The 26132-nt window shown below is 44.2% G+C and overlaps 2 protein-coding genes and 1 long non-coding RNA gene across 9 annotated transcripts in view; 2 read left to right on the plus strand and 1 right to left on the minus strand.

Moving 5' to 3' along the window:
- EHBP1 (EH domain binding protein 1) overlaps positions 1-14809 on the plus strand; it is a 442694-nt gene extending 427885 nt beyond the window's left edge. For all 7 annotated transcript variants that reach the window (XM_044264063.1, XM_044264061.1, XM_044264066.1 and 4 more), the window contains 4 exons: positions 5815-5914; positions 7031-7104; positions 13374-13488; positions 13719-14809. In XM_044264063.1, coding sequence (XP_044119998.1) covers positions 5815-5914; positions 7031-7104; positions 13374-13488; positions 13719-13809 — 380 coding nt within the window. In that variant the 3' untranslated portion in view covers positions 13810-14809. The remainder of the gene's footprint in view (positions 1-5814; positions 5915-7030; positions 7105-13373; positions 13489-13718) is intronic.
- Positions 13666-16596, minus strand: LOC122916523. The gene is made up of 3 exons (XR_006386213.1): positions 16453-16596; positions 14805-14969; positions 13666-13752 (listed from the first exon to the last, which is right to left on the minus strand). It is a non-coding gene; the product is annotated as an uncharacterized LOC122916523 (long non-coding RNA).
- A 3653-nt stretch (positions 16597-20249) lies between these two features.
- Positions 20250-25928, plus strand: OTX1 (orthodenticle homeobox 1). The gene is made up of 4 exons (XM_044262451.1): positions 20250-20559; positions 21173-21379; positions 22289-22440; positions 23667-25928. Exons 2-4 carry the CDS (start codon positions 21283-21285, stop codon positions 24483-24485), a joined length of 1068 nt encoding a protein of 355 aa, XP_044118386.1. The 5' UTR covers positions 20250-20559; positions 21173-21282; the 3' UTR covers positions 24486-25928.
- Positions 25929-26132: the final 204 nt, after the last annotated feature.

Consider the following 26132-nt stretch of genomic DNA (forward strand, 5'->3'; position numbering starts at 1 on the left):
TCATATATTACCTGAAATGTGGATCATGTTAATACCTTTACATGCTCTTAGCACTGAAAAGTTAATAGGTCCAAATCCATCCCATATATAACTTAAAATACTAAACTATAAGTAAATATAAAGAATTTTTCAGTTACAATTTTTCCTGTGATAACTCCCTCCATGCTTTTGAATTTATTTTTATTTTTTGCTATTTTAAGTTTGTGCCAGGTTTACCTTTGAGAAATCTAGCACTGACCTTTGGCAGAAAAAAAAGACTACTCACACTGTATTAAGGAGTTGATACAAGAAGACTGCTGTCAATTTCCAAGCTTCAGAAATAGCTTCTTTTTAGGTTTATGGAGGAAGAACTTCGGTAAAGTTGTCTATACCTCCTCCTGTAAGAAGTACATGCTAAGGGTACCTGGGTGGCTCAGTGGGTTAAGCCTCTGCCTTCAGCTCAGGTCATGCCCTCAGGGTCCTGGGATTGAGCCAGGCATCAGGCTCTCTGCTCAGCAGGGAGCCTGCTTCTCCCCTTCTCTCTCTCTCTGCCTGCCTCTCTGCCTACTTGCGATCTCGCTCTCTCAAATAAATAAATAAATAAATCTTTAAAAAAAGTACATGCTAGAAGTCTATCAGAAGTTATCTGTAGAGAGATATTGCCCTGAATCTGTTTTACCAAATGGGTAAATTAAAGGTATTTGAGAGAGTGCGTTAGTTTTTATTTTATTGCAACAAAAGGAGACAGGATTTTCCCCAAAGTTTATATTCCTTTATTAATTATTTTTATTAACATATAATGTATTATTTGCCCTAGGGGTACAGATCTGTGAATCATCAGGCTTACACACTTCACAGCACTCACCATATACATACCCTCCCCAGTGTCCATAACCCAACCACCCTCTCCATACCCCACTCGCCCCAGCAACCCAAAGTTTATATTCTTAATACTGCAATGAATATATCATGTTAAGCAAATAGTTTTAAGACAATTGCTACTGAAAACATCAATAAAGATTATGATGTTTTTCATTTACGTTGATTGCTGTTTGAGGATATTCTTGGGGTGGAAACATTTATCAGCTATTTGCTTATCTGGTAAAATTTCTTTTCATAATAATAAGCTCTATTTCCTGAGTTTAAAATATTTTTTAACACTGTTGCACTGCAGTCCTGCAGGAGTATTGACTTTAGGAGTTCATGTGCCTATGATCCTACATAACTACAGTAAATTCATCTTTCTTGTCCCTTATAGAGATCTACGAGATTTCACTTCCTTTGTTATTAGAATGTGTTTCTCCAGTACCAGTGTCTCTCTCTATTGTAATATAGTATGTCTTTCAAAAGGTCATCATATTGGTGTTATCATACCATCAGGACAATTTGTAATGGAGACTTTTTTGTTTTTATGTTTGGTTTGGCTTTGTTATGTTGTGTCCTTTAAAGGCCATATGGAGCACTAGTCAGCCATCTCTGCTATGGGGCTATGGCACGATTTCAGCATTCCTTAATGTTTTTATGTTAGAAAATCTTGAATTTGTTTATATGTATAAGAGCAGCTTACATCTTTGTGTTTTCATTCTTTCCCACTGAATTCATCTTCTGTTTGGGTAAAATTATATTGTTCCTTATTTTGTATTTATATAAGAATTCAGTCTAAAAACATATCTTTCTAAAAAATATAAGTTTATGGTGAAAGATTAATTAGGAAAAGTAAATTAGTAGAAATTTTTTTAACAAATGATTCATAATTTTAGGGGTTTGATACCACTTTTATTTGTTTAAAATTTTATACTGAAAATACTGCTTCTGAAAAAATAAAGGAAAACTACATACATATTGCTGGATGAATGAATGAGTTCTTGAATGAAATTAAATCTTAACTCAATTTGAATCATTTTTTGGAGGAGATGAAATGTAAAAATGGTTGCTATAGTCAAACTGCGTTTATTAAGTATTTATACTGTATGTAGTGCTATGTATTATGCTGCTTTCTGTTAAGTGGTTTTTGTGGGAGAATTATTTGAAGTCATATTTATGGTTACTTTTCCTGCTGTTGTTATCATTCTTGATCATTTCATAATTTTTACAAATCATATCCCAGATGCTTAGTAATTGGTTAAAAGAAAAAACTGATATTAAAGGATTGTGATGTCAAAAAGATGTTACATTCCTAGAGGCAAAATAAAAAAACAAAAGTCTTTGGGAGGAAAAAAACGAGGAAAAATATGGCCAGAGATTGTATTAATTGGTCAATACTTTAAAATGTTAATGTGAGGTTATTTGTAGTATATTTACATGAGGCACTGTGTTTTAAGATACAGTATTAACAATCCAGCCATGTTTTTACATTTTAGTAATTGTATACTAACCTGTAGTATTTTGTCATTTTTTTATTTCAAAATGGTCTTCAATTGTATATGTTCTGAATTTTTCAGTTCATGAAACTGAAAAAAAAATTGAGATTTTTTTAAAAAGTATCCATATTCCACTCTAAGATGACAAAAATGTAGTTGTAATTACAAATTAAAGATGATTTTGAAAGACATGTAGTTAACCAGGTGAAGTTAAACAAGATAAAATGATTTATGGTCATTTTATGAAATAATGACAGTCTTCATTTTAAGCTACAATGTAAAGTGCTTTATTCTGAGATTATGTATTGTGGCAGAAGCTAAAACTGCCTTTTTTCTAACAGTGCCAGAATACAACCTCTTTTTCTTTTTGCACTAACAAGACTGCTTTACCACCACAGCCCACTCTAAGTAATTAAATCAATCCTTTGTACTTACCGTATTCTCCTCTAGTGACGGTACTAGATCTGATTATATGCTTCATGCATATTCAAAGTACCGCACTGACAGCTCTTTAATGAGCTCTTACTTAATCAGTATGAACAATGTTCATCTTGTTCTTTTTTTCCTCATGCATTAGAGCTAGGAACAGTTGGGAAAAATGAAACATCCAGCATTCATTTGAAAAATATATTGTACTTTGAAAAGTGTCTAAGCTGAGGAAGTTGCATTCTGCCCTTTAAAAGTCTGATGGACAAATTGGATTACTAGTATTGGATTAAATAACAAATGGTTAGAGGAGAAATGAGAAAAGCTCACTGTGATCACAGGCTTTAATATTTTTTGTTACTTATAAAGCTAAAGGGGTCTTTAACCAGTTATTAAAGTCAGGATTAATTTGTAATGGTTCAACTTACTGGCTTTTAAAAGCTTTTTAAATTTAAAATTTTTTAATTCCTGAAAAACAATAGTGTAATGATGTATTAGAAGAAAATTTAATTTTTTTGTTACTAGGCTAAGTATAGATTTCCATCATTGTATTCTATCTCAGATGAGGAGTTAGTGATACAGAATTGATTTAACCTCAAATATGTTTTTTCAGTTAATTTATATAGTCTTATGTAGCAGAGTGTAATGTGTCTTTAAATATTTGTTATTGTTAGGCTTATTTCCTTTTGAAACATGAGACTCTTATATTATTAGTCATTTCCTAACAATGAGGGGATGGGTATCCTTTCTTCTTACCTAGAAATCTTAGGCAGGAGTTAAACTGAAAATAACACAGTACCATATCGATATTGTTATTCTCAAGGAAGCAGTCTTCCATTGAAGAAAATGATGCTAATTTAAGAGTAGGCTGGTTGCTTCTAGTATTGCTGAAAGCCTCAATTATAGGTTAAGTTAAACTCAAAACAAAGTTTTAATATATCTATATTTTTAGAAGCCATTTATGTGATGAACACAAGAACTAAGTCTTTAATCAGAAAATAAAATATCATAAGAACTGCACCTATTAATATTGCACACATGTGTCATTTCACTGATCAAAAAGGCCTTCACCAGGGTACAATTGGCCTTTTTCCAAATTGCAAGCTTTTTCTCAGCTTTTTCTTTCTACTCTTTCTTCTTTTGTTGCTACCCGGGGATTTGTGCGTATCGCAGCCTATCACAGCCTGTATCACATGACCAGTGTCAAGACATCACATGGTCCAAAGTGAATACAAAACCAGCTACCCTAAAAGAGAGATTAAAAATACTGTAAAACAATAAAGACTTTTGTTCATACTCCAAAAAAGATCTATCCTACGTCTGCTTCATACCATAAAGTTTTAATAGCATTTAATGAAGGCACGTATCCTCACGATTCTCCCTAACGATGAACAACAGATATCTATTTTATAGGGATGCTCTGAAGTACATGTTAAATCTTTTGCACACAGATCATCAGCTCTTTATATTCTACTTCCATTCTTAAAAATTTCTTCAGCTTTCTATTAACGTGAAAATAGTCATGAGCTCTTTATATTCTATTTCCATTCTAAGAATTTCTTCAGATTTCTATTGTGGAAATAGTTACATAAATTGTGGCACACCCATGATATACGCAAGTATTAAAAAGAATGAGGTAGATCTTTGAACAGCATAACAAAAGCAAATCACAGGGCAATATATAATATGATCTCACTTGTGCTAAAGAAAAGAAACCTGTGTGTGTCTATAGATAAGGTATATGCATGTGTTTGACACACATAGTAATCTGTGTGGTCTGGAAGGAGATGTGCTAAACTGTAGAAGTACTTACTTCTGGAGAAAGGAGATGGAGAGGGGAATTGGAGAGGGAGGGGTTGGTGAAAGACTTGGCTTTTCTCTTATTTTAGGTATCTATTGTCTGAATTTTTAAAATGGACTGGTTGTGTGTTTGAAAGTTAAAAGAAATGTCTTGCTTAAAAAGAAAACGAAACTAGAATATTTTATTTTTGGCTAGATATTTAAGTTAGCCCTATGCATCTATACAGAAATGGGACTGAAGTATTAAATAATGGCCTAGCAAAACAATAAACCAATCATGGGTGAAATTCAGAAAAAAAGAAAGTCAAAGAATTATAAGGTTGACTAGGTATAATTTGTATAGAGAGATGGGAAGAAGGTAGGGAATTAATATTTTTCTTGAGTGTGGTTGTGGCCTACTTCTATATGAATGATAATAAATATATAATATACATTATAACCCTTGATATACTGGTCTTTGGTGGGGAGTGTTATAGATGATAGAAGGTAAATTTTAAATATGCAATCAGTGAATTCTAAATTTTAGATCTCCTCTCTGCTGAAATGTTTTGTGATTTACTGAACATTATTATTTTCCTTATAATGTGTCTTTTCACAGGTAGCTATAGGCATTTTTTATAGCTTGGTCATTTACAATGTATTTAAAATAATTTGCATGTGTTTGCCCTATTAGAGATGATGAGTTCCAGAATGGTATATGACATATATCTTTAGTTTACTTTTGGTGAGGAAAATAAGAAAAAAAGCAAGTTGTTACAATTGGAAGCTTTCATGAAATCTCTGGACTTCTCTGATCTTCCTGCTAGTCCTATAATTCTCATAATGATTTTTTAATGTGTGTGTGTGTGTGTGTATGTGTGTGTGTGTGTGTGTGTTTAATCATGACCGTATGTCTGTCAGCACCATGAGTTCCTCATTGAAACATAATAACAAATCAGCCTCTGGGGAGGATTTAAAAGTTGGAACACTTTTTTTTTTTTTAAACTGTACTTAATGTTAGTTTGATCTGTAGATATGTTCAGGGGTACTGAAATATACATGCTGGATAATACCAGCTTTAGAATATTGGCTTATGAATTTTTAGATGTTGATTTCTTTTTTCAGACCCTGGACTTCAATACTGTGTTATTATAAACAACTTAATTTGTGCTATTGGGGTACCTAAAATATGTTTCATGTTAAAAAAATACTTGTGCTAAATTATTATTTGGATTATAAAATGTCAGATAAATAATTCGCTGAATTACAGGAAGGAACACAGAAGAAGAAGAAGCTATGATGCAGGAATGGTTTATGTTGGTTAATAAGAAAAATGCCTTAATAAGGAGAATGAACCAGCTTTCTCTCCTGTAAGTACCCATGACTATGCTTGTTTTTCCTACAACACTGATGAATCTTGGGCTTTTTGTCATTGCCTTCTTTAGGATTTCCTATTTATTAGGCTTATTATTTTTCTTTCCTTGGAGATTACAGTATAGTTTATATAAAAATAAAAATTAAAAAGAGTATATAATCATTTCTGAACAGTAAGTTTTTTAAAATAGTGGTATATACTGAAAAATGTTTTATTATTTAGAAAGCCAAGGAATATAAAAAATTTTTGTATTTAAGAAATAAAGCCCTTGTGCACAAAAAGGAGATTTGGATTATATTAAGGGTTAGAGGACAAAAGAAATAAAATTGAAGTTTATTTAACCTCACATTTTAAGTTAAAAATGAAAATAACTCTTAATAAGGACAAAAGTACATTTGTATTCTACAGATGATGTTACCCTAAATTTGGGTAATTCCTCCAGTCATAAAAAGATCACTTTTGTGTACAGTAAAATGGAGACCAGACCAAATGTAAGCATTCTTGGTCTTTAGCATTTAGTTCACTGTAGGATTTAATGTGTGTTCTTTTTGTTCACTAGCAGTATTCTTATATTATGCCACCTAGTGTGGGAAGGAGCAGGCTTACATGTTTTATTTTAGTGAAAACCTCTATTTTTGTCATTTCTGCCATGCCTGAACTTGATAAAAAAATTATGAAGAAGCACAAAAATTAAATCCTCCTGGATTTTTAATTGTCTCTGTATTAAATTTGCACTGGTAGTACTTACATGTTTCTTGTATTCTTTTTACATGGCGTTCCAGATACGAGTGTTTATAGTGAGCTATGAAAAATATTTTACAAAATAGTCTTATACCTGGCACTTAACACAAGAAGCATTGAAGAATGAGACTACATATCTGAAGATTAAAATATACCTCTGTGCAATTCAAAATTGAAGGAGAAAAATAATAGCACTAGTAAATATTCAACCTGAGGAAGGTTTTAGGTTTGTGTATCATTTGTTTGGAGTAGCTTAAAGTTAAAGAGAAAAGTCAGTTACGAGTCCTAAAATCAATGTAACCTAAAGGTTCTTTTAAGTGTTTAATGATTTAGTAATTAGCATATTGATGAACTTTTGTAACTTGCCTAGGGAAAAAGAGCATGATTTAGAACGACGGTATGAGCTGCTGAATCGGGAATTGCGGGCAATGCTAGCCATTGAAGGTAAGAAATGGCTATGATGGAGAGAGGTATGTGAAGTGTCAACTGTCAAAAGAGATTTAAAGAGTGTAATACACTTCTGGTCTCACTAGGTGTGGCCTGACTAGGAACCAAAAGGAATTATAGATAAATGCCTTAGAGTTAGAAAGCCAGAGTCACATAAAACTTAAGAACCCTAATTCAGATAGATAATCATTATGTGTACTATTAAACACAAAATTGTCTTACTTTGTCAGTAAGCTGAAATGTCCATAAAATGGAAAATACAAGGAGTTAAATGATTTAATTACATCTTACTATGTGAAATTTAAGGTTGTTTCCAGGAGGGAGGTAGGGATTGATTTATCATTTTGATTTTTCCATCAGACTCTAAATTTTACCTTAATATTTAATTGATGTCAACATGGAAATATGTCTGCGGTCCACTATAGTTCTTAAGATTCCAACTCCTATTAAGTGAATATTCAGGCAAAGATTGACATAGCAGATAAATAAAACACTTTCATACTTTTCGTAAAGCTTTTCTATGAATTACATAGTAATCCTAAGTATCGTTCATAATATCAGTTAACATCAGCTAGCTTACTATGGCATTTACTATATATGATTTTTTTTAAAAATTTTTATATGTTTAAGAATGCACTTCTGCCTTTTAGTTGAAAATGTCTTGTAGTTCAAAGATGTCTGCTTTAAAAACTAATCCTTTGGGCTCTGCAAAATGGACCTTTTGTCTAATCAATGCAAATTGATTTTCCTATTCTATATTGACCTCTTAACCCATTGACTGTCCATAGTAATTTCCTTCTTTACCTGATAAGGTACCTGATCCATAATAAGCCAATTCTAATTAGTTTAGGAACTAGAAATTTAAGTTTGTAAGGGAAAGCCAAATGAAACTGTATATTTAAAAAATATTTTAACTAATATTGTGATTAAATAAAATATATGGTATTTATCTAAATATAATCTTTTACATATAAAAGTTTTATTTTTAATTACTTTTAATCTGTAATCTCATTTGATAAATAGGACTGGCTGTGTTGTATATCCTCATTTAAAAATCAGATATACTTTATTTTAAAGGCTTCAGATAGCTAATTTCCTTCAAATGGCTATCCAGATAAATCAAATTATACATTGATAATGACTAAAAAATTGTCAAAATTATTTAAGAAGTTCTGTAAAACTTGCCATTGAAATAAAATGTACTGGTATGCTAAAACATATTTTTCCTCTTGATACAATTTTTGTAGTCATGGTGTAGTCTTTAAAAGAGATTGGAAAGCTAAATATTTGAAAAGTGGGTATAATAGATACTATTTATATGGTATATATATGTATGGGTGATATAAAATGTATGTATATATATATTGTGTAAAATGTCTGACTCATTACATAGTTTATTCTTTATAGATTCATTATACATTATATTCGATACAGAGTATTAAAAACACTCTCTCATGTATAGTAAGTTAAATTATCCCTAAAATACAACTTGATACAATACAGTTGACTTTAAAGGCAGATATTGTTTCTGTCCCCAAACCAGTTATATTACCAAATACCATCTTAAAAAGAGGGGCATGACATGTAGAAAAGATCTCATTTTTATGGGTAGTCCTATGCCTGTATGCCAAACCTACAATTGCGAATAATTGAACATTTTATCTGCCTCTTTTTCTTGTACGTATCAGTACAAAGTCATATTTTTTTAAGAAGGGGAAAAGGTGTTTTTCAAGCACCTTTAATACAATTGATAGTTTTTTGAAGTTTTGTTTGGTTTTTATTTTTTAATTAAGGTCATTGTTCCATAAGTGATGGTGCCAGTTTCTGTTGGCTGGTTGAGGGAAAGAAGAGATTTGAGGGAAAAAGTAGCCTGTTGATGACAAATAAATGTCACTTTTTTCATAAGAGGCCTGTCCCACTAGCCTGGGCAGTGCGTGGGCTGGGATGTCCTGGGCAGGTACTGACTGTTGTGATGATCGGTTCTGTGAACGAACTCAGTGTCCTCTGAGTCAGCCCTTAGAATGTGCACACATGGAGTTCAGTAGCCTTTTGAAATATTAAAACCCACAGAAAAACACATTAATAGGCAACGCTAGTTGGTGTTGATTTGCTTTCCTTTGTTTTAAGGTTCATTCATTCCTCTTTTTGTCCCCATCTCTTCTACTAGGTAGCCATAAGTTGGTTTTCTAATAAATAAACTAAAATCTTTTCAAATAAATCTGCACCAGGAGAAAGCACAGAATGTTAATAGCCATATAGCACATTGAAAGAAATATTAACAGCTTGGTTTGAGAAGGAAAAAAATAATTCAATATATCCATTCTTCTGAAAATCCATAATCACTTTGGCCTGTTTTTGCCTTTTTTTTTTCCTTGAGGTGTATTTCATAGCAGGAGTTTCACTCTACTGAGCTAAGTTGTAGGATCCCTTAAGCTAACAAACATCTTTTAGATACTTTTCCTATAGTTTTTTTGTTCCCGATTATTTAATGTCCCCTCAGGAAAGATAAATTCATTTCTGCACACATTGGGGTGGGCTTTTAGAAAGTGGTGTGTTCATTTTCTGCACAAGAAATGGATCTTCTCTAGGATTTTGTACATCTTGATTTATTCTTGGCTCAGAGTTTGAAGTGGGTGCTCTTCTAAAGGGATTTATGCATAGGTTCACTATTTTTGTAGTTATGGTTTATATGATAAGCTTTTTATATTTAAAATCAATATGTAATCCTGTGGAGGAGCTTATCCCCTAAAACCCCATTTGTAAATCTATTTTAGCTTTGTTACACAGCACAGCCACAGTCTTCCATAGATTGATTAGGTACAGCAGTAGAATCCTATCAAATGGCCTGCTCTGATGATGATGCAAACTCTTTCAGGATTGCTAGTTGACTGGAACTAAAGATAAGACTTGACTGCAATCCCCCAATGTGCTCTTTACAAAACTAGTGTTAATTTTCATCAAAGTGCCAGGCTTATTTATAGTGGCAAGGTTGAAGGTTTACTACAGGAACTTTAGGTCCTTTCTATCAAAGTATTTATAGGTATTTCTTTTGCCTTTTTTCCAAGGTAATTATCAACTTCAGCAAATAAACTGAATCAGGGAATGAATAATTGGCCCTATATATAAGAAAGAGATTTTTAAATTAACAAAACAGCTCAGTGCAGATGGACATAAACAGAATCTCTTTATTTCAACACTTTGGCTCAAATGCAGCATCAAAACTTAATCCTATTTGTTGCAAGAGGATATGGCTTTTGTAGCAAAAGTACACTGGAATCTTTAAATTAATCAGAAGCCACATTGTAGTCTGTTCAAGTCAAAGTCAATGTATCTAGCTAGCTGTGACTGGTGTTATAGGTGAGTAATCCTTTCTTAAAATGCGTAACAGGTAACATATAAACTTACAGGCAGGTTTTTAAAACATGACATTACATTTAAGTGAAGCTACTAAAAGGGGATTTAAATTTTATTTTTAATTTAAGCATGAACATACAAATATGGGTCTTGATCAATTTTAAAGGTATTATGAATTTTTTAAATCATCAAAATGGTTTAATTTCCCAAATCAGCATTTAGATATATGTGTATGTGTATAAATTTACTCCCATGAGAAAGCAAGTGCAAAGTAAAAGTAGTTTTGCTAGTGTAAAATCTTCTCAGTGTACATAGCTGTTCCCTCTACAATTGACTAATATCTTGTAAATAGATATTAATATAGCAATGACAAATTTAATATGAAGAATCCTTAAATTTATGCTGCATTTTAAATTCTAATGTCAGTTAAATTTGACTGTGAAATGATGAAAATAACCTAAATATTCATAACTTCAAAAATGTTTTTGTTACAGTTACAGAAAATGTCAGTATTGAGCTAGGAAAAGGTTAAGATTTTTTAAATTATTCAATACTTCAGGGGTTAAAAAATAGAAGTTTTCTCTCATCCGTATTGTTAAAGCCTTACTTATCTTGATATTTCTAATTATTAGTTAATTAAAAGTGACTGTTCAAGTACAGAGAATGAACAGTTTAATTAAGAAAATTATATGTCTGTTGTTAAAATTTATTTTTTTCTTGGTTTTAGAAAATTTTGTTATTTTCCATTTAATTGTATTTTTTATGTGCGTGGTGGAGGAAATTTATTTCCCAGTTGTGAAGCTCTTATCAAAATGTTTTAGAAGAAAATAATTATGAAGCTTACAATCAGAATGGTTTCTAGAGGTTGAAAGTGGAAAAATTAATATTCATCAAAACAGATAATCTTACTAATTTTAAAATTTAGTTATAAATCTTTTACAAATTTAGCAGGGTTTTCTCTGAGTTAATATTTCTAGAACTACAGTTACCTGAAATTAGACTAGATGACCTTAAAGATCCTTCCAACTGGAGTGTCTATTAATTTTGCTCTTGTGTATACTAAGACTGATTAAGAGCAAGAACCAAATTAGAAAATTGTCTAGCGTTCCTGACCACAGTTGCATTTAAATCCAAAGGACAAAACTGTGATAGTGATAGATACGGCTTTTCTTCAGTTTTGCTGTTTTGTTATTATTTTTTCTTATATTCAGAAAAAAACTTTGCATAGTAATAGTTTCTTTACTTCTTCCCATGCTATAGAATATTTCACTTCTTTTAATAAGACTGTAATGTGACCAGATATTTAATGTACTTGTGTGATTTTTGTATCAAATGTGGATAATTAATACATACCATGTTTCATATATATGTATGTATGTATGAGAGCTTATAAAGAAAGGAATAGTGGTAAAATTGAATAAACCATTCTAGCTTTTTGCTGCTATTCTAACCTTTATTGCATGATGATGCATCTAATTTTTAATTTGTAAATACAAGATAGAATTCCCTCTAGCACCATTTGCTTTCATAAAGCTGCTGAGCAGTTTGCTGTCTTGAATAAATTTTGCTTTGGAGGGGGTCCGGGGGATTTGAACCAGCACATTCTTGTGTGGTTTGTGAAGATTCACATGGTAACCAGCGGTGTGCATTGTTAGGTTTATCTGAATAAGCACCAGCCATGTGAGTTTTAACATGATTGCCCAGGGCAATGGAGAGAGAAGAGAGAAACCCGAAAGGATTGCACTCCTCTGTTTTTTGGAAAGTGCATTTGCTGGGGGAGGGGGCTGCATGAGTCAGTGGCCCCGGTTTTTTTTTTTTTTTTGGTTTTTTTTTTTTTTTTAAAAAGCTGGTGTCCTGTTTCCCTCCAGGTCCTCATTTGTTCTGCTATCTGCCTCATCATCTACTTCTTCTTTTCATTGTTTACCTTCCTAATGAGGGAGGCGGGGTAGACTGGGGGTTGATTGACAGCTACAAGCCCTTACAGTCTGGCCAAAGAGCAGTTGGCATTGGTTTTAAAAGTGCTTTAAATGTTCGATTTGGTCCTGTTTTTATTAAACGAAACTGCTGCTCATCTTAAGGAAATTATCAGACCAGCGACGATTAGCAAATATATTATTGGGTCCTAAAACCTTCAAAAAACCCTGCCCATACGCATGGAAAGAGCACTGGCCATCGGATTTTCCAACCCTTAACGTGGGGTTTCAAAAAGAAGTATGTAATTTTTCCTTTGCAGAAGTGCTTTGATTTTAAACCACCCAGCAAACCTCTCCAAAAGAAAACTGGCTGTGATGCGATCGAGAGCTGCAGTGTAATATTGCAGAGCAAATTTATTTTTTACTTCAAAGAAAAATGCTAATTAGCCGATTCACTACTTTTAAAGTTATTGTGAAGCATATGGCGCCCAGTGTGAGATACATCCAACTGCTAAAATAGAGCGAAGAGGAAATTAGCGAAGAATGGGCTGTATGGGGTGAGCATGGGGGTGGGGGAGGAGGAAAGGTTCTCAAGCAGATTCTCTAGCCTTTTCAGAGTGATTTTTATCGCCTATCTCTACTTCCCGCCCCCTCATTTGCCCACTTCCCCCACCACCAAGTCTCCGGCCGATCTTTTCTGGGCCTCTAACTCTCCCTCCCCCCACTCTTGCGGAATCAGGTGCGCACCTCCGGCTGGCCACCGGCTCACACCTGGTCTCTTGCAGGTTCCAGCCCAGCGGTAGCCGAGCCCATCTACGGGAAAGGTTTAGAAAGTTAGGTTTTAGGGTGAAATGCTCACCACGATGGCCAGACTCCCCTTAAAACACTATCTAGTGGCTCTCTAACATGGTTTGCGGAGAGATACAAGGAAATTGGAAAGGTGGGGGGGTGGGGTGCCGAGGCTCTGCGGGTGGGTAACGAGCCTCCCGTCCCCTGCAGACTGGCAGAAGACCGAGGCCCAGAAGCGACGCGAGCAACTCCTGCTGGACGAGCTGGTGGCCCTGGTGAACAAGCGCGACGCGCTCGTCAGGGACCTGGACGCGCAGGAGAAGCAGTGAGTCGTCCGTGGGGTCGGGGGGGGGGGTCGAGTCTCTGCCACCAGCTGAGGGGCCATGAAGTTTTCGGGAAGTTCAGTCCAGAGGCCTCCGTGCCCCCCCCCCGGGGGCAACCCCCCGCTGGTCCCAGCAGCCTCATTCCCGCTGGGGCTCGGATTGCGAGGTGAGAGGAGAGTGTGGCTTTGCCCTCCACGAAGAAAAATAAATTTGTTTCCTGTTTGACTTCTAGGGCTGAAGAAGAAGATGAGCATTTGGAGCGAACTCTGGAACAAAACAAAGGCAAAATGGCCAAGAAAGAAGAGAAATGTGTTCTTCAATAGTACCGGACCAGAGTCTCCCAATATTTTACTCTTGGGTCCCCAGACTAGAAAATGTCAGACTCGTTGTTGATGTAAAACTTTTAACATTTTGGGGGGCTGGATTGTACTTCTTTACGACTACCACCACCCCTTTTCCTCCCTCCTTTCTGGATAATAGAACTCCAAAAGAGCTTTGTTTAAGGATATTTTTTGTGTGTGAGTTGTTAATTTCCTTGTAATCATGTGAAATAAATTTGCACAGATACCTTGTGAGTGATTGGTATTAAGAGTATTCAAGAGAGTGCTCAAAGAAGAAAGAAAAAAAAAAACCCTTCCCTCATTATTTTCCCTCAGTTTTTGATGGGAGGAAAATTTGGAACATTTTTGTTGTTATTGTTGTTGTTGTTCTTGTTGTTGTTAATAGCATAATGGTGGGGGGGGTATGTGGGGGATAAGAAAAGTGTCATGAATGATTTTTCCAGTCCTGCCATATGTAACACTTGACTCTTACCTAAATTTTATAGTTAGATCATACTCAATCTACTTATTAAACTGTGTTCTATTTACCAGTGGGATTTTCTGCAGTTGTTTTGCATTTCACTGTAAGGATAATAGAGTTCCTGTCCTCTGTTTTCCTTAGAGGATGGCCTTTTAATGTAGGCTGAGACAGTCCTGTGATTTGAAGGTGAGCTATGAGGATGGGACTAATTGACATGCATCAGTTTACAAAGGCGGTCTTATCATCTGAGAATGCGCCATCTTTTTCTCTAGATAATTATTTATTACATCTAGCTTGGTTCCTACATTTTGTTGGGTCTCAACATTGGCTCAAGAATGCTGTTAATATTTATTCTGTATTGATAAAAGTCTGTCTTGCCACTATGAGTAAATCCCCCAATTAATATTTTCTTCTCTAGCATAGCACTGTCATTTTTTTGTGTGAAAATGGTTTTCTGTTTATTTATTACAATACTGAGTCATATATAAATTTTCAATAAAAGCAGAAACTTTCTTACCTTAACCACTGCTGCTACTTCCTTATAATGAAAACTTGACACTGATTTGAGAAGTTCCTGTATCCATAAGACTTTTCATGTTGAAAAAAATGGTTCCCTTGAATGCAGAGCAGGATACTAGGCTGTATTTGGAGCTGAGTAAGTTTACACCATCCCGAGAGAGCCCTGCTGACACACGAATGCGAACTGAAAAGCAGTTAGTTGTATTTTCATAAGCAGTGTAAACTATCTTTTTCTGTAAAGGGCCCTCTCTGTTGTTAAAGATATGAGGAAATTTGTGATTCCACAGCACTGAAAACTGCTAATATCTTGATGAATTTTCCACATTATTTTCAATTGTTAATGTTGCACTTAGGAGGAAAAATTATGATTTCTGATAACTCGAAAGTCTGCAGGTACTGAAGTGAAAGGAAGATGATTATTGTTGGCGAGGAGGGTAAATGTGTGCAGGTGTGTATGTATAAGATGAAGGAACGAGAACTTTTAATAAGTTCTAGGCTACAGAAAAAAACTGGCGATTTGATAGTAGTTACCATCACTCTACAGAAGTGTTTGAAACAAAGAAAGCTCGTTCAACAAGTCTAGAGACAGAAAACAGTCCACTAGCGTTTATACTTTAGCCTAGATCAAAATAAACGTACACACACATACATACATGTACATTTACACACAAATACACAAATTCCGTTCGAAAAGTATGCAGCTACCTTCAACTGACAGTCTTTCAAAATGATAAAACTTGCTACGGTAGATTTCTTCATGAAAAGGATTTTAAGAAGTTACTGAAAAGTTACAGAAGTAAAGGAAATTGAGTATTTGTCCTGTTCATTCACGCAGGAGAGCGGAGCCGGCTGCCGCTCTCCGGAAGAAGCTCTCAACCCGACTCGAACCCCAAGGGAAGCGGGCAGACGAAACCCAAGCTGCCTGGGGCTTGGACGGCCAGCATCACCATCCCTTTTACGCTGGATTCGGGGAACCTTCCCTCCCGAGGAGCCTCGCGGAGAGACGGCTCCCCACGGCCGCTCCCGACCTGTCAAGTGACAGATGTTCCCTAGCCCCACACTTGCTGTTCCTCCTGCCCCAGTCCCGAGCCCCGCGGGGTTTCCATTTGGGCTGCTCTGTGGCGCCCGCACGCCCCGCAGCGGCGGCGGAGCGCCGACCCCCGGGACTAGGAGGGTCAGGCCCGCGGCGAAGGCGCCGCGTCCGGATTTAGTCGCGTTGTGCCCAGAGGCTGCCCGCTGAGCGCAGGCGCAAGCCCAGCGTGCGGAGAGGCCCGGAACCAGAAAGCCCGCGCTGCGGGAAAAGAAACTGTGGGCCCAGGGGTCGCTGAGGAGGAGGAGCGTTGGCAGCCTGCTGGCTTGGGCACAGCCCGCGGGCCGGTGCAGAACTTCCGCCCCTGGCCAGAATCCCACGACCCCGACGCCAAACCCCTCCCCCTCTCCCAAGTGTCCCCCAGAGTCTGGCCCGGCCTCGAGGTCACCTGGGTGCTGGATCCGGGTCCCAGGGCCCAGCTCCCACAACCCTTCTCCCCGGCTCGGGGGCCTGGAGCTGGGTGGATGTGCTCTCCCTCGGTGAGGCCCCCACATCCCCCTCCCTGCCCTGCGGCCGTTGTTGGAACAGTCGCGGCTTCTGGCCCAGCGTCTCCCACCTGGACATTTGCCTAGCGACGGCCGCCTCAGTCCTCCACGCCGCGTACAAGAAACTTTCATCTCAGTCTTTCTTCCTCTCTACACTCCTCCCTCTTCCTCTCTTTTCTTAATCCTGGGGTTTTATGGGTTGAGCATTAAGAAAATTCGCCTGCAATTTAGGATTAGATAAATACTTTCATGGGCGGGGGGGTGGTATGCTACTTGATACCTCCCAACTTCCCCGAGACCGTGGCAGCATCTGGAAGCGAGAGCGCCGGACTCCCGCGTGGCGGGCCCTGGGGACCTTCTGAGCACATTCCAGCGCGCACAGCGGCCCCACCTCGCAGCTCCGGACCTCGGCCGGGCTCTGCAGCTGCAGGCGAAATAGGGCCCGCAGCAGGCAGGAGTGCGAGAGGTTTCGGGGCTGGGATTAGGGCATGCACCCCGGCAGCAGAGGGCTACACCCAGGCACAGAGCGCGCAGGCCTGGGCTGGGCTGCGCGGTCTGGGGACGCAGACGCTGCTGCAACGCACTCCTGGGCGCCCGCATAGTCTTCCCCCAAAAACTAGTACCCTCCTGCCCGCGCCTTTCCCCAGAACTGGAGGCGGGGTGTATTCCATTTCTTTCTTTAAACCTCTGCACCGTCGCAGGGGCCCTGAGCCGCGGGCCTCGCGGGCTACTCCCCGCGGGGGCCTCTGCGAGAGCCTAAGTTGTGTCCTCGCCCGGGTCAGCGCTGCGCTCTGCGCAGTTTCTTTTCCTGTTAAAGCTTTTTCTCTCTCGTGTTTTTTCCTTTTCTCTCGTTCTTTTATAGTTTTTTCTCTCTCTCTGTCTTTCTTTCCCTTTTGTGAATGGGCTGCGGTGTCTTTGTTCTGGAGAGAAGCGCCCGTGTCGCTGACTTTTGTGAACCAGAGAAGGATCTTGTAAAACCTCCTTTTCTCCTTCATACTCCCCCACTCTCACCCCTCCTCCTTTGCCCCTTTGATTAGATGTTCCCTCATCGTCCAAAAAAAAAAAAAAAATGTAATTTCGTTGGTCTGGCGGCCACTTTCTTTGAACATTAGCTCGCTTTCAGCTCCAACTTCAATTAGAAGGAGTTGATTTTGAGAGATCAACAAAAGAACCGACCAAAGCCTTATTAAAGGTCCTAAGAAGATCTCCCGGGTCCTTTGAGAAGCAGTTAAGGAAACAGTGTGCCCTCCATCATATTCTGTTACCGTATTTTATTCGGACTCCAAAGGAAAGTGTCGCTTGGGGGAGGGGGAAGCACTTTGATGAGCGGCGGCCGCGGTCCTTTTTCACTCAGCGGGCTCCCCCTTCCTTCTCCTCCTCCTCCTTGTCCAGAACCCAGTCCGCTCTAGGTGCCCGACCTCGCGGCCCCGGCAGCGCTGGCGCTCCCCACCGCGCTGCGCCTGGCGGCTCCTTGACTCACCCTCACACTTATTCCTGTTCAAACTTTTCACTCCGCCCGTTGGGATGGAGGGGAGGGGGGGTTAGGAAAAAGGGGTAGGAATTCCTCGAAAGGGAGTAAAGTGGTGCCTAATATTCAGAAGGAGGTGCCACTTACAAGAATCGCCTTGCTCAGGGTTGGGGCGAAAACATTTTTTTTTTGAATTTTTATTTTTGGCTCTTTGAAAAGTGCACCAGGTACACGGGGTTGAAAAGTTTGTTCGGCTGGGAAATGGGCTTCGCCAGTACGAACAATCCGGGGAAATCGCCCCAAGAAGGCTCCTTCCGCAGTGTGTGAGAAAGAAATTGAGGGCAGGGGTCTGTGGCCACGTTTTCCGCCAGATCGTCCCTGGTAGAAGGAGCCCGGGAAGGAGACAGAGACTGAGTGTGAAAGAGAAAGTTTCCCATTAAAATCTTTAGATTCAGAAGAAGAGTGTGTGTCAGGGATAGGAGACGCTGAGCTCCAACATTTGAGAAGAAGCGTTTAAGATTTGCAAACACCCTTCGTGGGGACTGTGAACCCCAGGAGACGCCGAGGAGCAGGTATGTGGCGGTGCCTCCCCGGCGGGTGCTGTTCCCGGGCGCTGGAGTCCCGAGGCGCCGAGGCGGGATCTGCGCACCCAGAGCCGCTCCTGCGCTCGACAAAGTAGCCTGTGCCAGCACGAGCCGCCCGCGGCGTCCGTCTGCAGGTGGTGGCGCGGTGAAAGAAGACGCTGGGGCCCGCGGCGCCGCGAGAGGGGCCGGGGGCCCCCTCCACTCCAGCCCGCGGCTCCGAAGTCCTCGAGCCCACAGCCGGGCCGCCCATTCGAGTGGCGCACAGGGGAGCGAGGGAACCGGTTTTCCAGCACCTCGTCTCCTCTCTGCCACTCCCTCACGGGCGCCGAAAGGGCGAGGGAAGGGCGGGGACCCCGGGACGGCCTCGGGACTGGCGTCCCCCTCTGCGGACAGGGCTCTGGCGCTGCGTTCGCTGTCTTCGCCTAGCTCTGCGCGGCGTTTGTCAGCCAAGCCCTGGAGTTAGCGCGCGACCGGGGCGGGGCGGGCGGGCGGTGAGGGCGGGGTGCAGGGGGCGGAGGAGGGCGGGGGCGCGCGGAGGTAACCCCCGGCTCGTGCTGCCATTGCCCGGCTCCCTGTCACTCAGCCCGCGCGGGGCCGGGGATTGGCAGCATAGCCCCGTTACGCACTCACCTCGCGTTCACATACCCGGGGAGGGCAGTAGAAAGGTGATCAATCTTCATCAGGCTACATTTCCAATCACCTAAACAACCCGGCAAGACAAGCCACTCCGACAAGGTAAATCGCTTGATTTATTTAGTTTGCAAAGTGCCTCTGCAGGACTTCCCTAGCCCCCACCGCCTCCACGTTGTATCGGGAATGCAACTGCAACCGCGAGCCACCTCCCAACTCTGCCCCTTTCACCCCCACCCAACCTTTGCGGCCCCTCGGCGCGGTCCCGGGCGAGGTAGTGTCTCAGGAACGCGTAGGGCTTTGCAAACAAAGTGTCTGTGCAATAAAGTGAAACCTAGAGGGACACGCACAAAGCCACTGGAAAGAAAGAGAGGAGGGAGGGAAGTTGGGGAAAGAAAGAAATCCGGGGATCCTAGACCAACCCTCCGGCCCGGCGAGTAATTTCTGTGCCGCTCTGTTTTGCAGGTTGGCTGTCCCTCGGGTCTGTGTGAGGGCGCGAGGTAGATGGTGAGCGGCCCCGGCAGCTGAGGGCAGGTAAGGAGAACGCCGCGGGGCCGCCCTGGACTCCGGGAGCGCGTTGGTCGTTCTTACCTCCCCTTCCTCACATGGGTCGCGGCTTCCCAGGTCCCCAGCAGGTGGGCGGGGCTGGGGGGCGGCCTCGCTTCCCTCCCGGTGCGCGGAAGACCCCAGATCTCTGCTTCGGCCCCGCGCCCCCTCCCCCGCCTCCTCCGAAGTAACCGAGCCCAAGTGCTAAGTTTGAAGAAAGTCTTTGAAAACTCACGCTGCAGCCTAGCAGAGGCGCCTCGGCTTGACGTCCTCCTCTCTTTCGGCTCTAGAGCCCCGGCTGCTTCCTTTTCGTCCCCTTCCCTGCAAACTGTGTTGCCCCAGCCCAGACCCTAGGTCCTGGAGGATTGGAGCTGGAGACTTCTTTAGCTCTAACTGCTCTCCCTGAACTCCCTAGCCCGGGCCCCGGGCCTGCTTTGAATTCCCGCGACGCGGGGTGAAGCGACAGGTCTCCTGGGGCCCTGGCCGCACTTCCCTAGCTCCACTTTCTACGTCTGAGAATAACGCCTCAGATTGGAGACAACCAGGGAAGCGAGGCTTCGACCTTCCAGTCCCCGTCAGCGTGAGCTACGCCGCCGAGGCCTAGTTGTCTAGTCTCCATAGGGTCTTGGGGCTGCGGGTTCATCTAATAGGATAGGAAGGGAGCACACGGGAACGCTGCACTCAGGCCTCCCAAATCTGTGAGACCCTTTGGGGTGCTGGGCGGGTCACCTTTCAGCCTCCGCCGGGACGACACTGTCCGCAACCAGGACCCTGCAGAAAGAAGGACCCGCTCGCGTTCGCGAAGAAGGGCTTGTGCGGCCGTGGCGAGGCGCCCCTGACCTCCCGCGGCGTCTTAGAGCCGCCACCTCTACCGTGGCCCCTTCTGCGTCTTCTGGCCGCCTCTGCGGGCCCAGGGCCTGTAACTGCGGTTCAGGTGTGGTGGGATTCCGGTGAGCAATCTTTCAGCGGCTGGGCACTGAGAAAGTTAACTGGAGGGGTGGCTGTGGTCTCTGGGGCCCAGACCCAGTGGCGGAGACCTGGGAAGGAATGTGCTCTTCTAAGTAGGCAGTGCGTCCCAGAGAGGCCCAGGTGCTGCTAGACCCCCCGCAGTGCCTCATCTTAGCTCTCTGGAGTCTCTACCTTTCCGTCCCGCTTTCAAACAAAACGAAACAACCCCTTGTGCCCTGGGCAGGCTGCCTCACTGGCCCGAGTAAACGTTTGCTTTTGCAGTGTTGAGGCCGGCTCCTACCAGACCAGAATTTTGCCTAAACTTGGGACCTTTCAGGTTCCCACCTTTCCCGCTTGGCCCTGCTTTTAACCACTCCTCACTCCTAGCGACGCCCTACGAGTGTCTTTTACCCATTCCAAGCCTGAAAAGAGGCAATGGCGATCCAGAAAAGCTTACTTTTCAAAAGAAGCTGTGGTCTTTGGGCTAAGGCCTTGTAGAGCCGAATTGACCGCCCTGCTAAGTTCCATAAGCCTGCGTTTCTCCCCATCCCAGATGAGACCAGGTAGCCGAGATGGCTCTCAATCACTGTTTACATGTGTCTCCTGTCTCCATAGGCCGGGCCCCCAGAAGGAACAGAGCTTGAAGGACTGCGCAGTGGGAGCCCCGCACTGCGCCTGGCCCCGGCCCCCTGGATCCGTCCGGGCGCCTCCACCCGGCTGTTAGCATGATGTCTTACCTCAAACAACCCCCATATGGCATGAACGGACTGGGCCTGGCTGGGCCAGCCATGGACCTCCTACATCCTTCCGTGGGCTACCCAGGTGAGCACTGGTCCCTGTCCCCAGGCCCTGCAAATTTTGGGCACCCCAGACTCTCGAGTTTGGGCATGCACTTTGTGGCTGAGCAGGCCCAGGGAGCCGGCTGGCTAGTCTGCCTACAATGCACTGCACGTTGCAGGCTCAGGGGGCAGCCGCTGGTGGGTGACTTGGGCCAGGCCAGTGAAGTCGTGCAAGGTATGCCTTCCCAGCCTGACCACACGGTAACCTGTCTCTTGCTGTGGTCCCACCAGCAGCACAGAGTGCATTTACCCATGGATTCATTTCTCATGGGTGGCATTTTTGGGGTGTGTGTGTCTGTTCCTTTCCCCCAATATTGAATGAGAAATCTGGATACTCTCTAGGCCCTGACAGGAAGGGCCAAGAGATGAAGAAGAGGGGTTCTTCCTCCCTAATTAATCTGTCCTCTGCATTGTTGGTCTGCAGCAACTTTTGCACTGCGAATGTGAAATGTGAAAGGCTTGAGACGAACTGTAGCTTTTTCTCCCCCCTAGCTCCCACTCCTTCACCTTCATTTATTCCTTCGGAAAGTGTTTTCCAGGTCGTTTTTCTGCTCACCCCTTACCCATGCTCCAGCCGGAGGATGAGTTGTGGGGGGAGGTGGTGAAAGAAAAGAAGGGAGATTGTACAACTTCTTTTCCTTTCTTAACCTCCGAGAGGAAGGGAAAGGGGCAACTCTAGAGTCGGGAAGACACTGGTTCCCAGTCGCACACATGCACTTTCTCCCACCTGTGGCCTCTCAGGCTCGGCCTTCCGGGGGAGTTTTCTTTCGCTTGGAGATCGGCTGTCTTTCACAACGGCCTCGCACAGGGCCTGACGGGGGCCTGTCTGCGTCCTCTAGCGGGGGTCCGCGTGACCACCGCTGACCCGAGGCGCCCCCGCGTGTCCCCTCAGCCACCCCGCGGAAGCAGCGGCGGGAGCGCACCACCTTTACACGCTCGCAGCTGGACGTGCTCGAGGCGCTCTTCGCCAAGACTCGCTACCCTGACATCTTCATGCGCGAGGAGGTGGCGCTCAAGATCAATCTGCCGGAGTCCAGAGTCCAGGTGCGCGTGCCCCGGGCTCCAGGGTCAGGGTAGGGGCCCTGGGTATGGTTGGAGAGGGCCAGGGAAGGGAGGTCTGGTGTGGGGCGGGCCTACGGACTGGGCAGCCCCTCTCAGACTCCCCCTAGCGCTCAGCCCGGGCCTGGGAGAGGGGCACAGTTAAAGTAACTAGCTTTTGTAACTGGATTCTGCCCTTGGTCCCAGGGCGCCTTCGAAAGTCCTTTTAAGAATTTAGGGGGAACAAGCTAAAGTGCCTAGAGGGCCCGACACTTGCCCCTGCTTCTTCGGCCATTCCAGGATTTGGCAGCTTTCTTCCGGGTCTTGAATCCTGCCTCTGCTTTTGCCATGCATCCCGGGGATCCTGGAAATGGAAGAGTGGAGCTTGGCCAGAGCCCGGTGCCCTGTCCGAGTGCACTCCATGGGTGGCGCCGGTGTGATTAGATTCTTCCTTTGCCCAGAGAGGATGCCGAACGCAAAACCCGGCTACCGGCTTTGCTGTTTCTGGTTTTTGCGATAAAAATACTGTTTGGATTATAACTCAGAACTCTTCTCAAGAGCCTTTTATCTCGTCTTCTTCCGCCCGAGGCTCGAGAAAAAACCAGGAATGTTCTGCCATGTACCGGGGTCCTCCAAGAGGAGTGAGAACTTTGCCCCATTTGGTTTCCCACTTGGAGCCAAGAAGCCCAACGAAATTCTGCTCAGGCTTCCTTCCCTAGTACCCCGAGTGTACTGCCTCTGTTCGGCCTCCTGGCCTTGCCCAGCGCGAGGCCTCCAGGGGCCGACTGGCTCCCCCATCTCAGACTTGGTGACTGTCCTGTGCTCTGCGGTCTCCTTCGTTCCTCTCCACAGTTTCGTCTGCTCTATTCATAGAAGACAGGGCCTCCAAACATACACGAGGTTGTTGGGAAGCAGCCAACGGCAGCAGTTTAGAGATGGCTGAACTTCTGGCTGGACAGACGCAAATGTTCCGCCCTAGGGCAGAGTTGCGCTGGGGGAGGGGAGGTGCACATCCCTACTTTGCCAGAGGAGGATCTTTGGTCTGAGGAATGGGGGAGGGTGGGGGAGCTGGGACCACGGACGTGGGCTGGCCTGGCCGGAGATGGGGAGGGGCGGAGGTCTCGGTAGGAGAGAGAGGAGAGACCCTAGGACGGGTAGTGGGTACAAAAGGCGGGGGAGCCGCAAGCTCAACTCGCCCCCCTGACACTCTCTTCCCCATTCGCCCACTGCAGGTCTGGTTCAAGAATCGCCGTGCCAAATGCCGCCAGCAGCAGCAGAGCGGCAGCGGGACCAAGAGCCGCCCAGCCAAGAAAAAGTCGTCTCCGGTGCGGGAGAGCTCGGGCTCGGAAAGCAGCGGCCAGTTCACGCCGCCCGCTGTGTCCAGCTCCGCCTCGTCCTCTAGCTCGGGATCCAGCGCCTCTGCCAACCCAGCGGCGGCAGCGGCCGCAGGCCTGGGTGGGAACCCGGCGGTGGCAGTCCCGTCGTCATTGAGTACGCCGGCTGCCTCATCCATCTGGAGTCCGGCCTCCATCTCGCCAGGCTCAGCGCCCGCGTCGGTGTCAGTGCCCGAGCCACTGGCCGCGCCTAGCAACGCCTCGTGCATGCAGCGCTCGGTTGCTGCAGGCGCCGCTTCGGCCGCAGCCTCTTATCCCATGTCCTACAGCCAGGGCGGCAGTTACGGGCAGGGCTACCCCGCGCCCTCCTCTTCCTACTTTGGCGGTGTGGACTGCAGCTCCTACCTAGCGCCCATGCACTCGCATCACCACCCGCACCAGCTCAGCCCTATGGCACCTTCCTCGATGGCCGGCCACCATCACCACCACCCGCATGCGCACCACCCGTTGAGCCAGTCCTCAGGCCACCATCACCACCATCATCACCATCACCACCAGGGTTACGGCGGCTCAGGGCTCGCCTTCAACTCTGCCGACTGCTTGGATTACAAGGAGCCTGGCGCCGCCGCTGCTTCCTCTGCTTGGAAACTCAACTTCAATTCGCCCGACTGTCTGGACTATAAGGACCAAGCCTCGTGGCGGTTCCAGGTCTTGTGAGCCCAGGAATGGAAGGAAGAGGAGAAGAAACGCAACTACCTGCGCCCTCCGTGGTCCCCGTCCTGTTGCTGCTGCTGCACCGCCCGCCTTTGCCTCGGCTTCTGCAGACCTGAATTATCATGCCCCTAAAAGATGCCCTTTGCCTGCACTGCCGCCCTCATCCTTCTGCCACTTGTTTGGGGGATGTGCAGACCCGCCCACCCCTTGAATGAGGGGACCGGTGCCTCGGCTTGGCCCGCAGTTCTATATGGGGAGAGCTGGGTGCTCTCCTCCTCAACTCCTAACGAACTCCTAAGCCACTCTCCTCCAGTCTTTCTTTCTGGGCAGTTGTTATGCACTTGCAGCCTTCGGAGGCTCTTTGCTCTAACTCGCTGTTTGAGCCCTACACTTTTATTTATTCTTTCTGGACACTGGAATCACTAACTGGCATGTGTCTGCCCATTGGAGTGCACCCACACTCCACCCCAAATCAAAACAGCCACTGTTTCCCGCTTGCAGACTACCGCTCCTTCAGCTGCCCTCGGCCCAGCTCCCCGCCTGCAGGCCAGACCTTCCCGGCGCTTTCTCCTCCCCAGCGGGGTGCGCTGGGACAGGGCCCGAGGGAGGAGCGCCGCTGGCCTCTCGCGCACAGCCCCGCCCTGCGTAGAACTGGCTCAAGCTTCCGCCTCGGCGGGAATGCTGTACATAGTCGGGTCCGTTCCAGGGACCACTTAAACTTTTTAGTTGCTGTTGGTTGAACTGAACATATCTCGTCTTAGCGCCCAGGAAATAGAACTTTAAGATATATACAGCATATATATACATATATATACACACATATATATAAAACAAAAGCAAAAAATATTTTCCCTCTGTCCCCCTTCCTCTCTTCCTTAAACGGTGGCGCTTTTATTTTTTCAGTTGTTGCAAAGCTGACCTGCCCTCTCACACCTTCTCCCTCTGTGTATTTATTAAAGTGAACCTTTTTGGTTCCAGGAAGCTGGGCGCGGAGGGTCGGGAGGGTCCGAGAGTGTGGAGGAAACAGCCAAGTCAGGGTACGGGGAGGGGGCTAGGCTGGGTGGGGACGTAGGACTGATCCCTTCACCAGGTCGCAGCAGAGAGTAGCAGTTCCGGTTTAGAGACCAATCACAAAAGAAAACAAAAAAACAAACAAAAATACGGCATTATGGAAAAACAAACAAACCGATCCAGGCCCCAAACCCTAGTTCCAATTCCTGTGTCGGCTTCTCTCTCTTTAAGCAACCCTGTTTTGTCTAGTGAGTTTTTAGTGCACCTTCATTCTCCGAAATCTGCGGAGAGCCCGCTCCCGTGTATCAGTTTCGGCTTTGGCCTTTTCGTCCAGTAGGTGGGAAAGTAATTTGTAAATTTGATTTGTCCGATGTGAAGATCACAAATTACTTGTTGAAATGTAAGGCAGTCCCCTCCCTCCCTTTATCTACATTATTTCCCGAAAATAAATGCAAATTAACGAACGGCTTGTCAGTGTCGCTCTTCTGATTCCAGCCCCAGGTCCTGGTCTCGGGGAGCCTAAAAGGAGGGAGACTCCCGTGTTAATACCCCCGAGTGTTAATGACCTGTGTGAAGCAGGAGGCCAAACGATAAGGAGGGAGGAGGTGGCAAGAGGAGTCTCCAGAGAACATTCTCTTA

This window comes from Neovison vison, chromosome 8 (genome assembly GCF_020171115.1).
Source record: "Neovison vison isolate M4711 chromosome 8, ASM_NN_V1, whole genome shotgun sequence".
In the NCBI taxonomy this organism is placed as follows: domain Eukaryota; kingdom Metazoa; phylum Chordata; class Mammalia; order Carnivora; family Mustelidae; genus Neogale; species Neogale vison.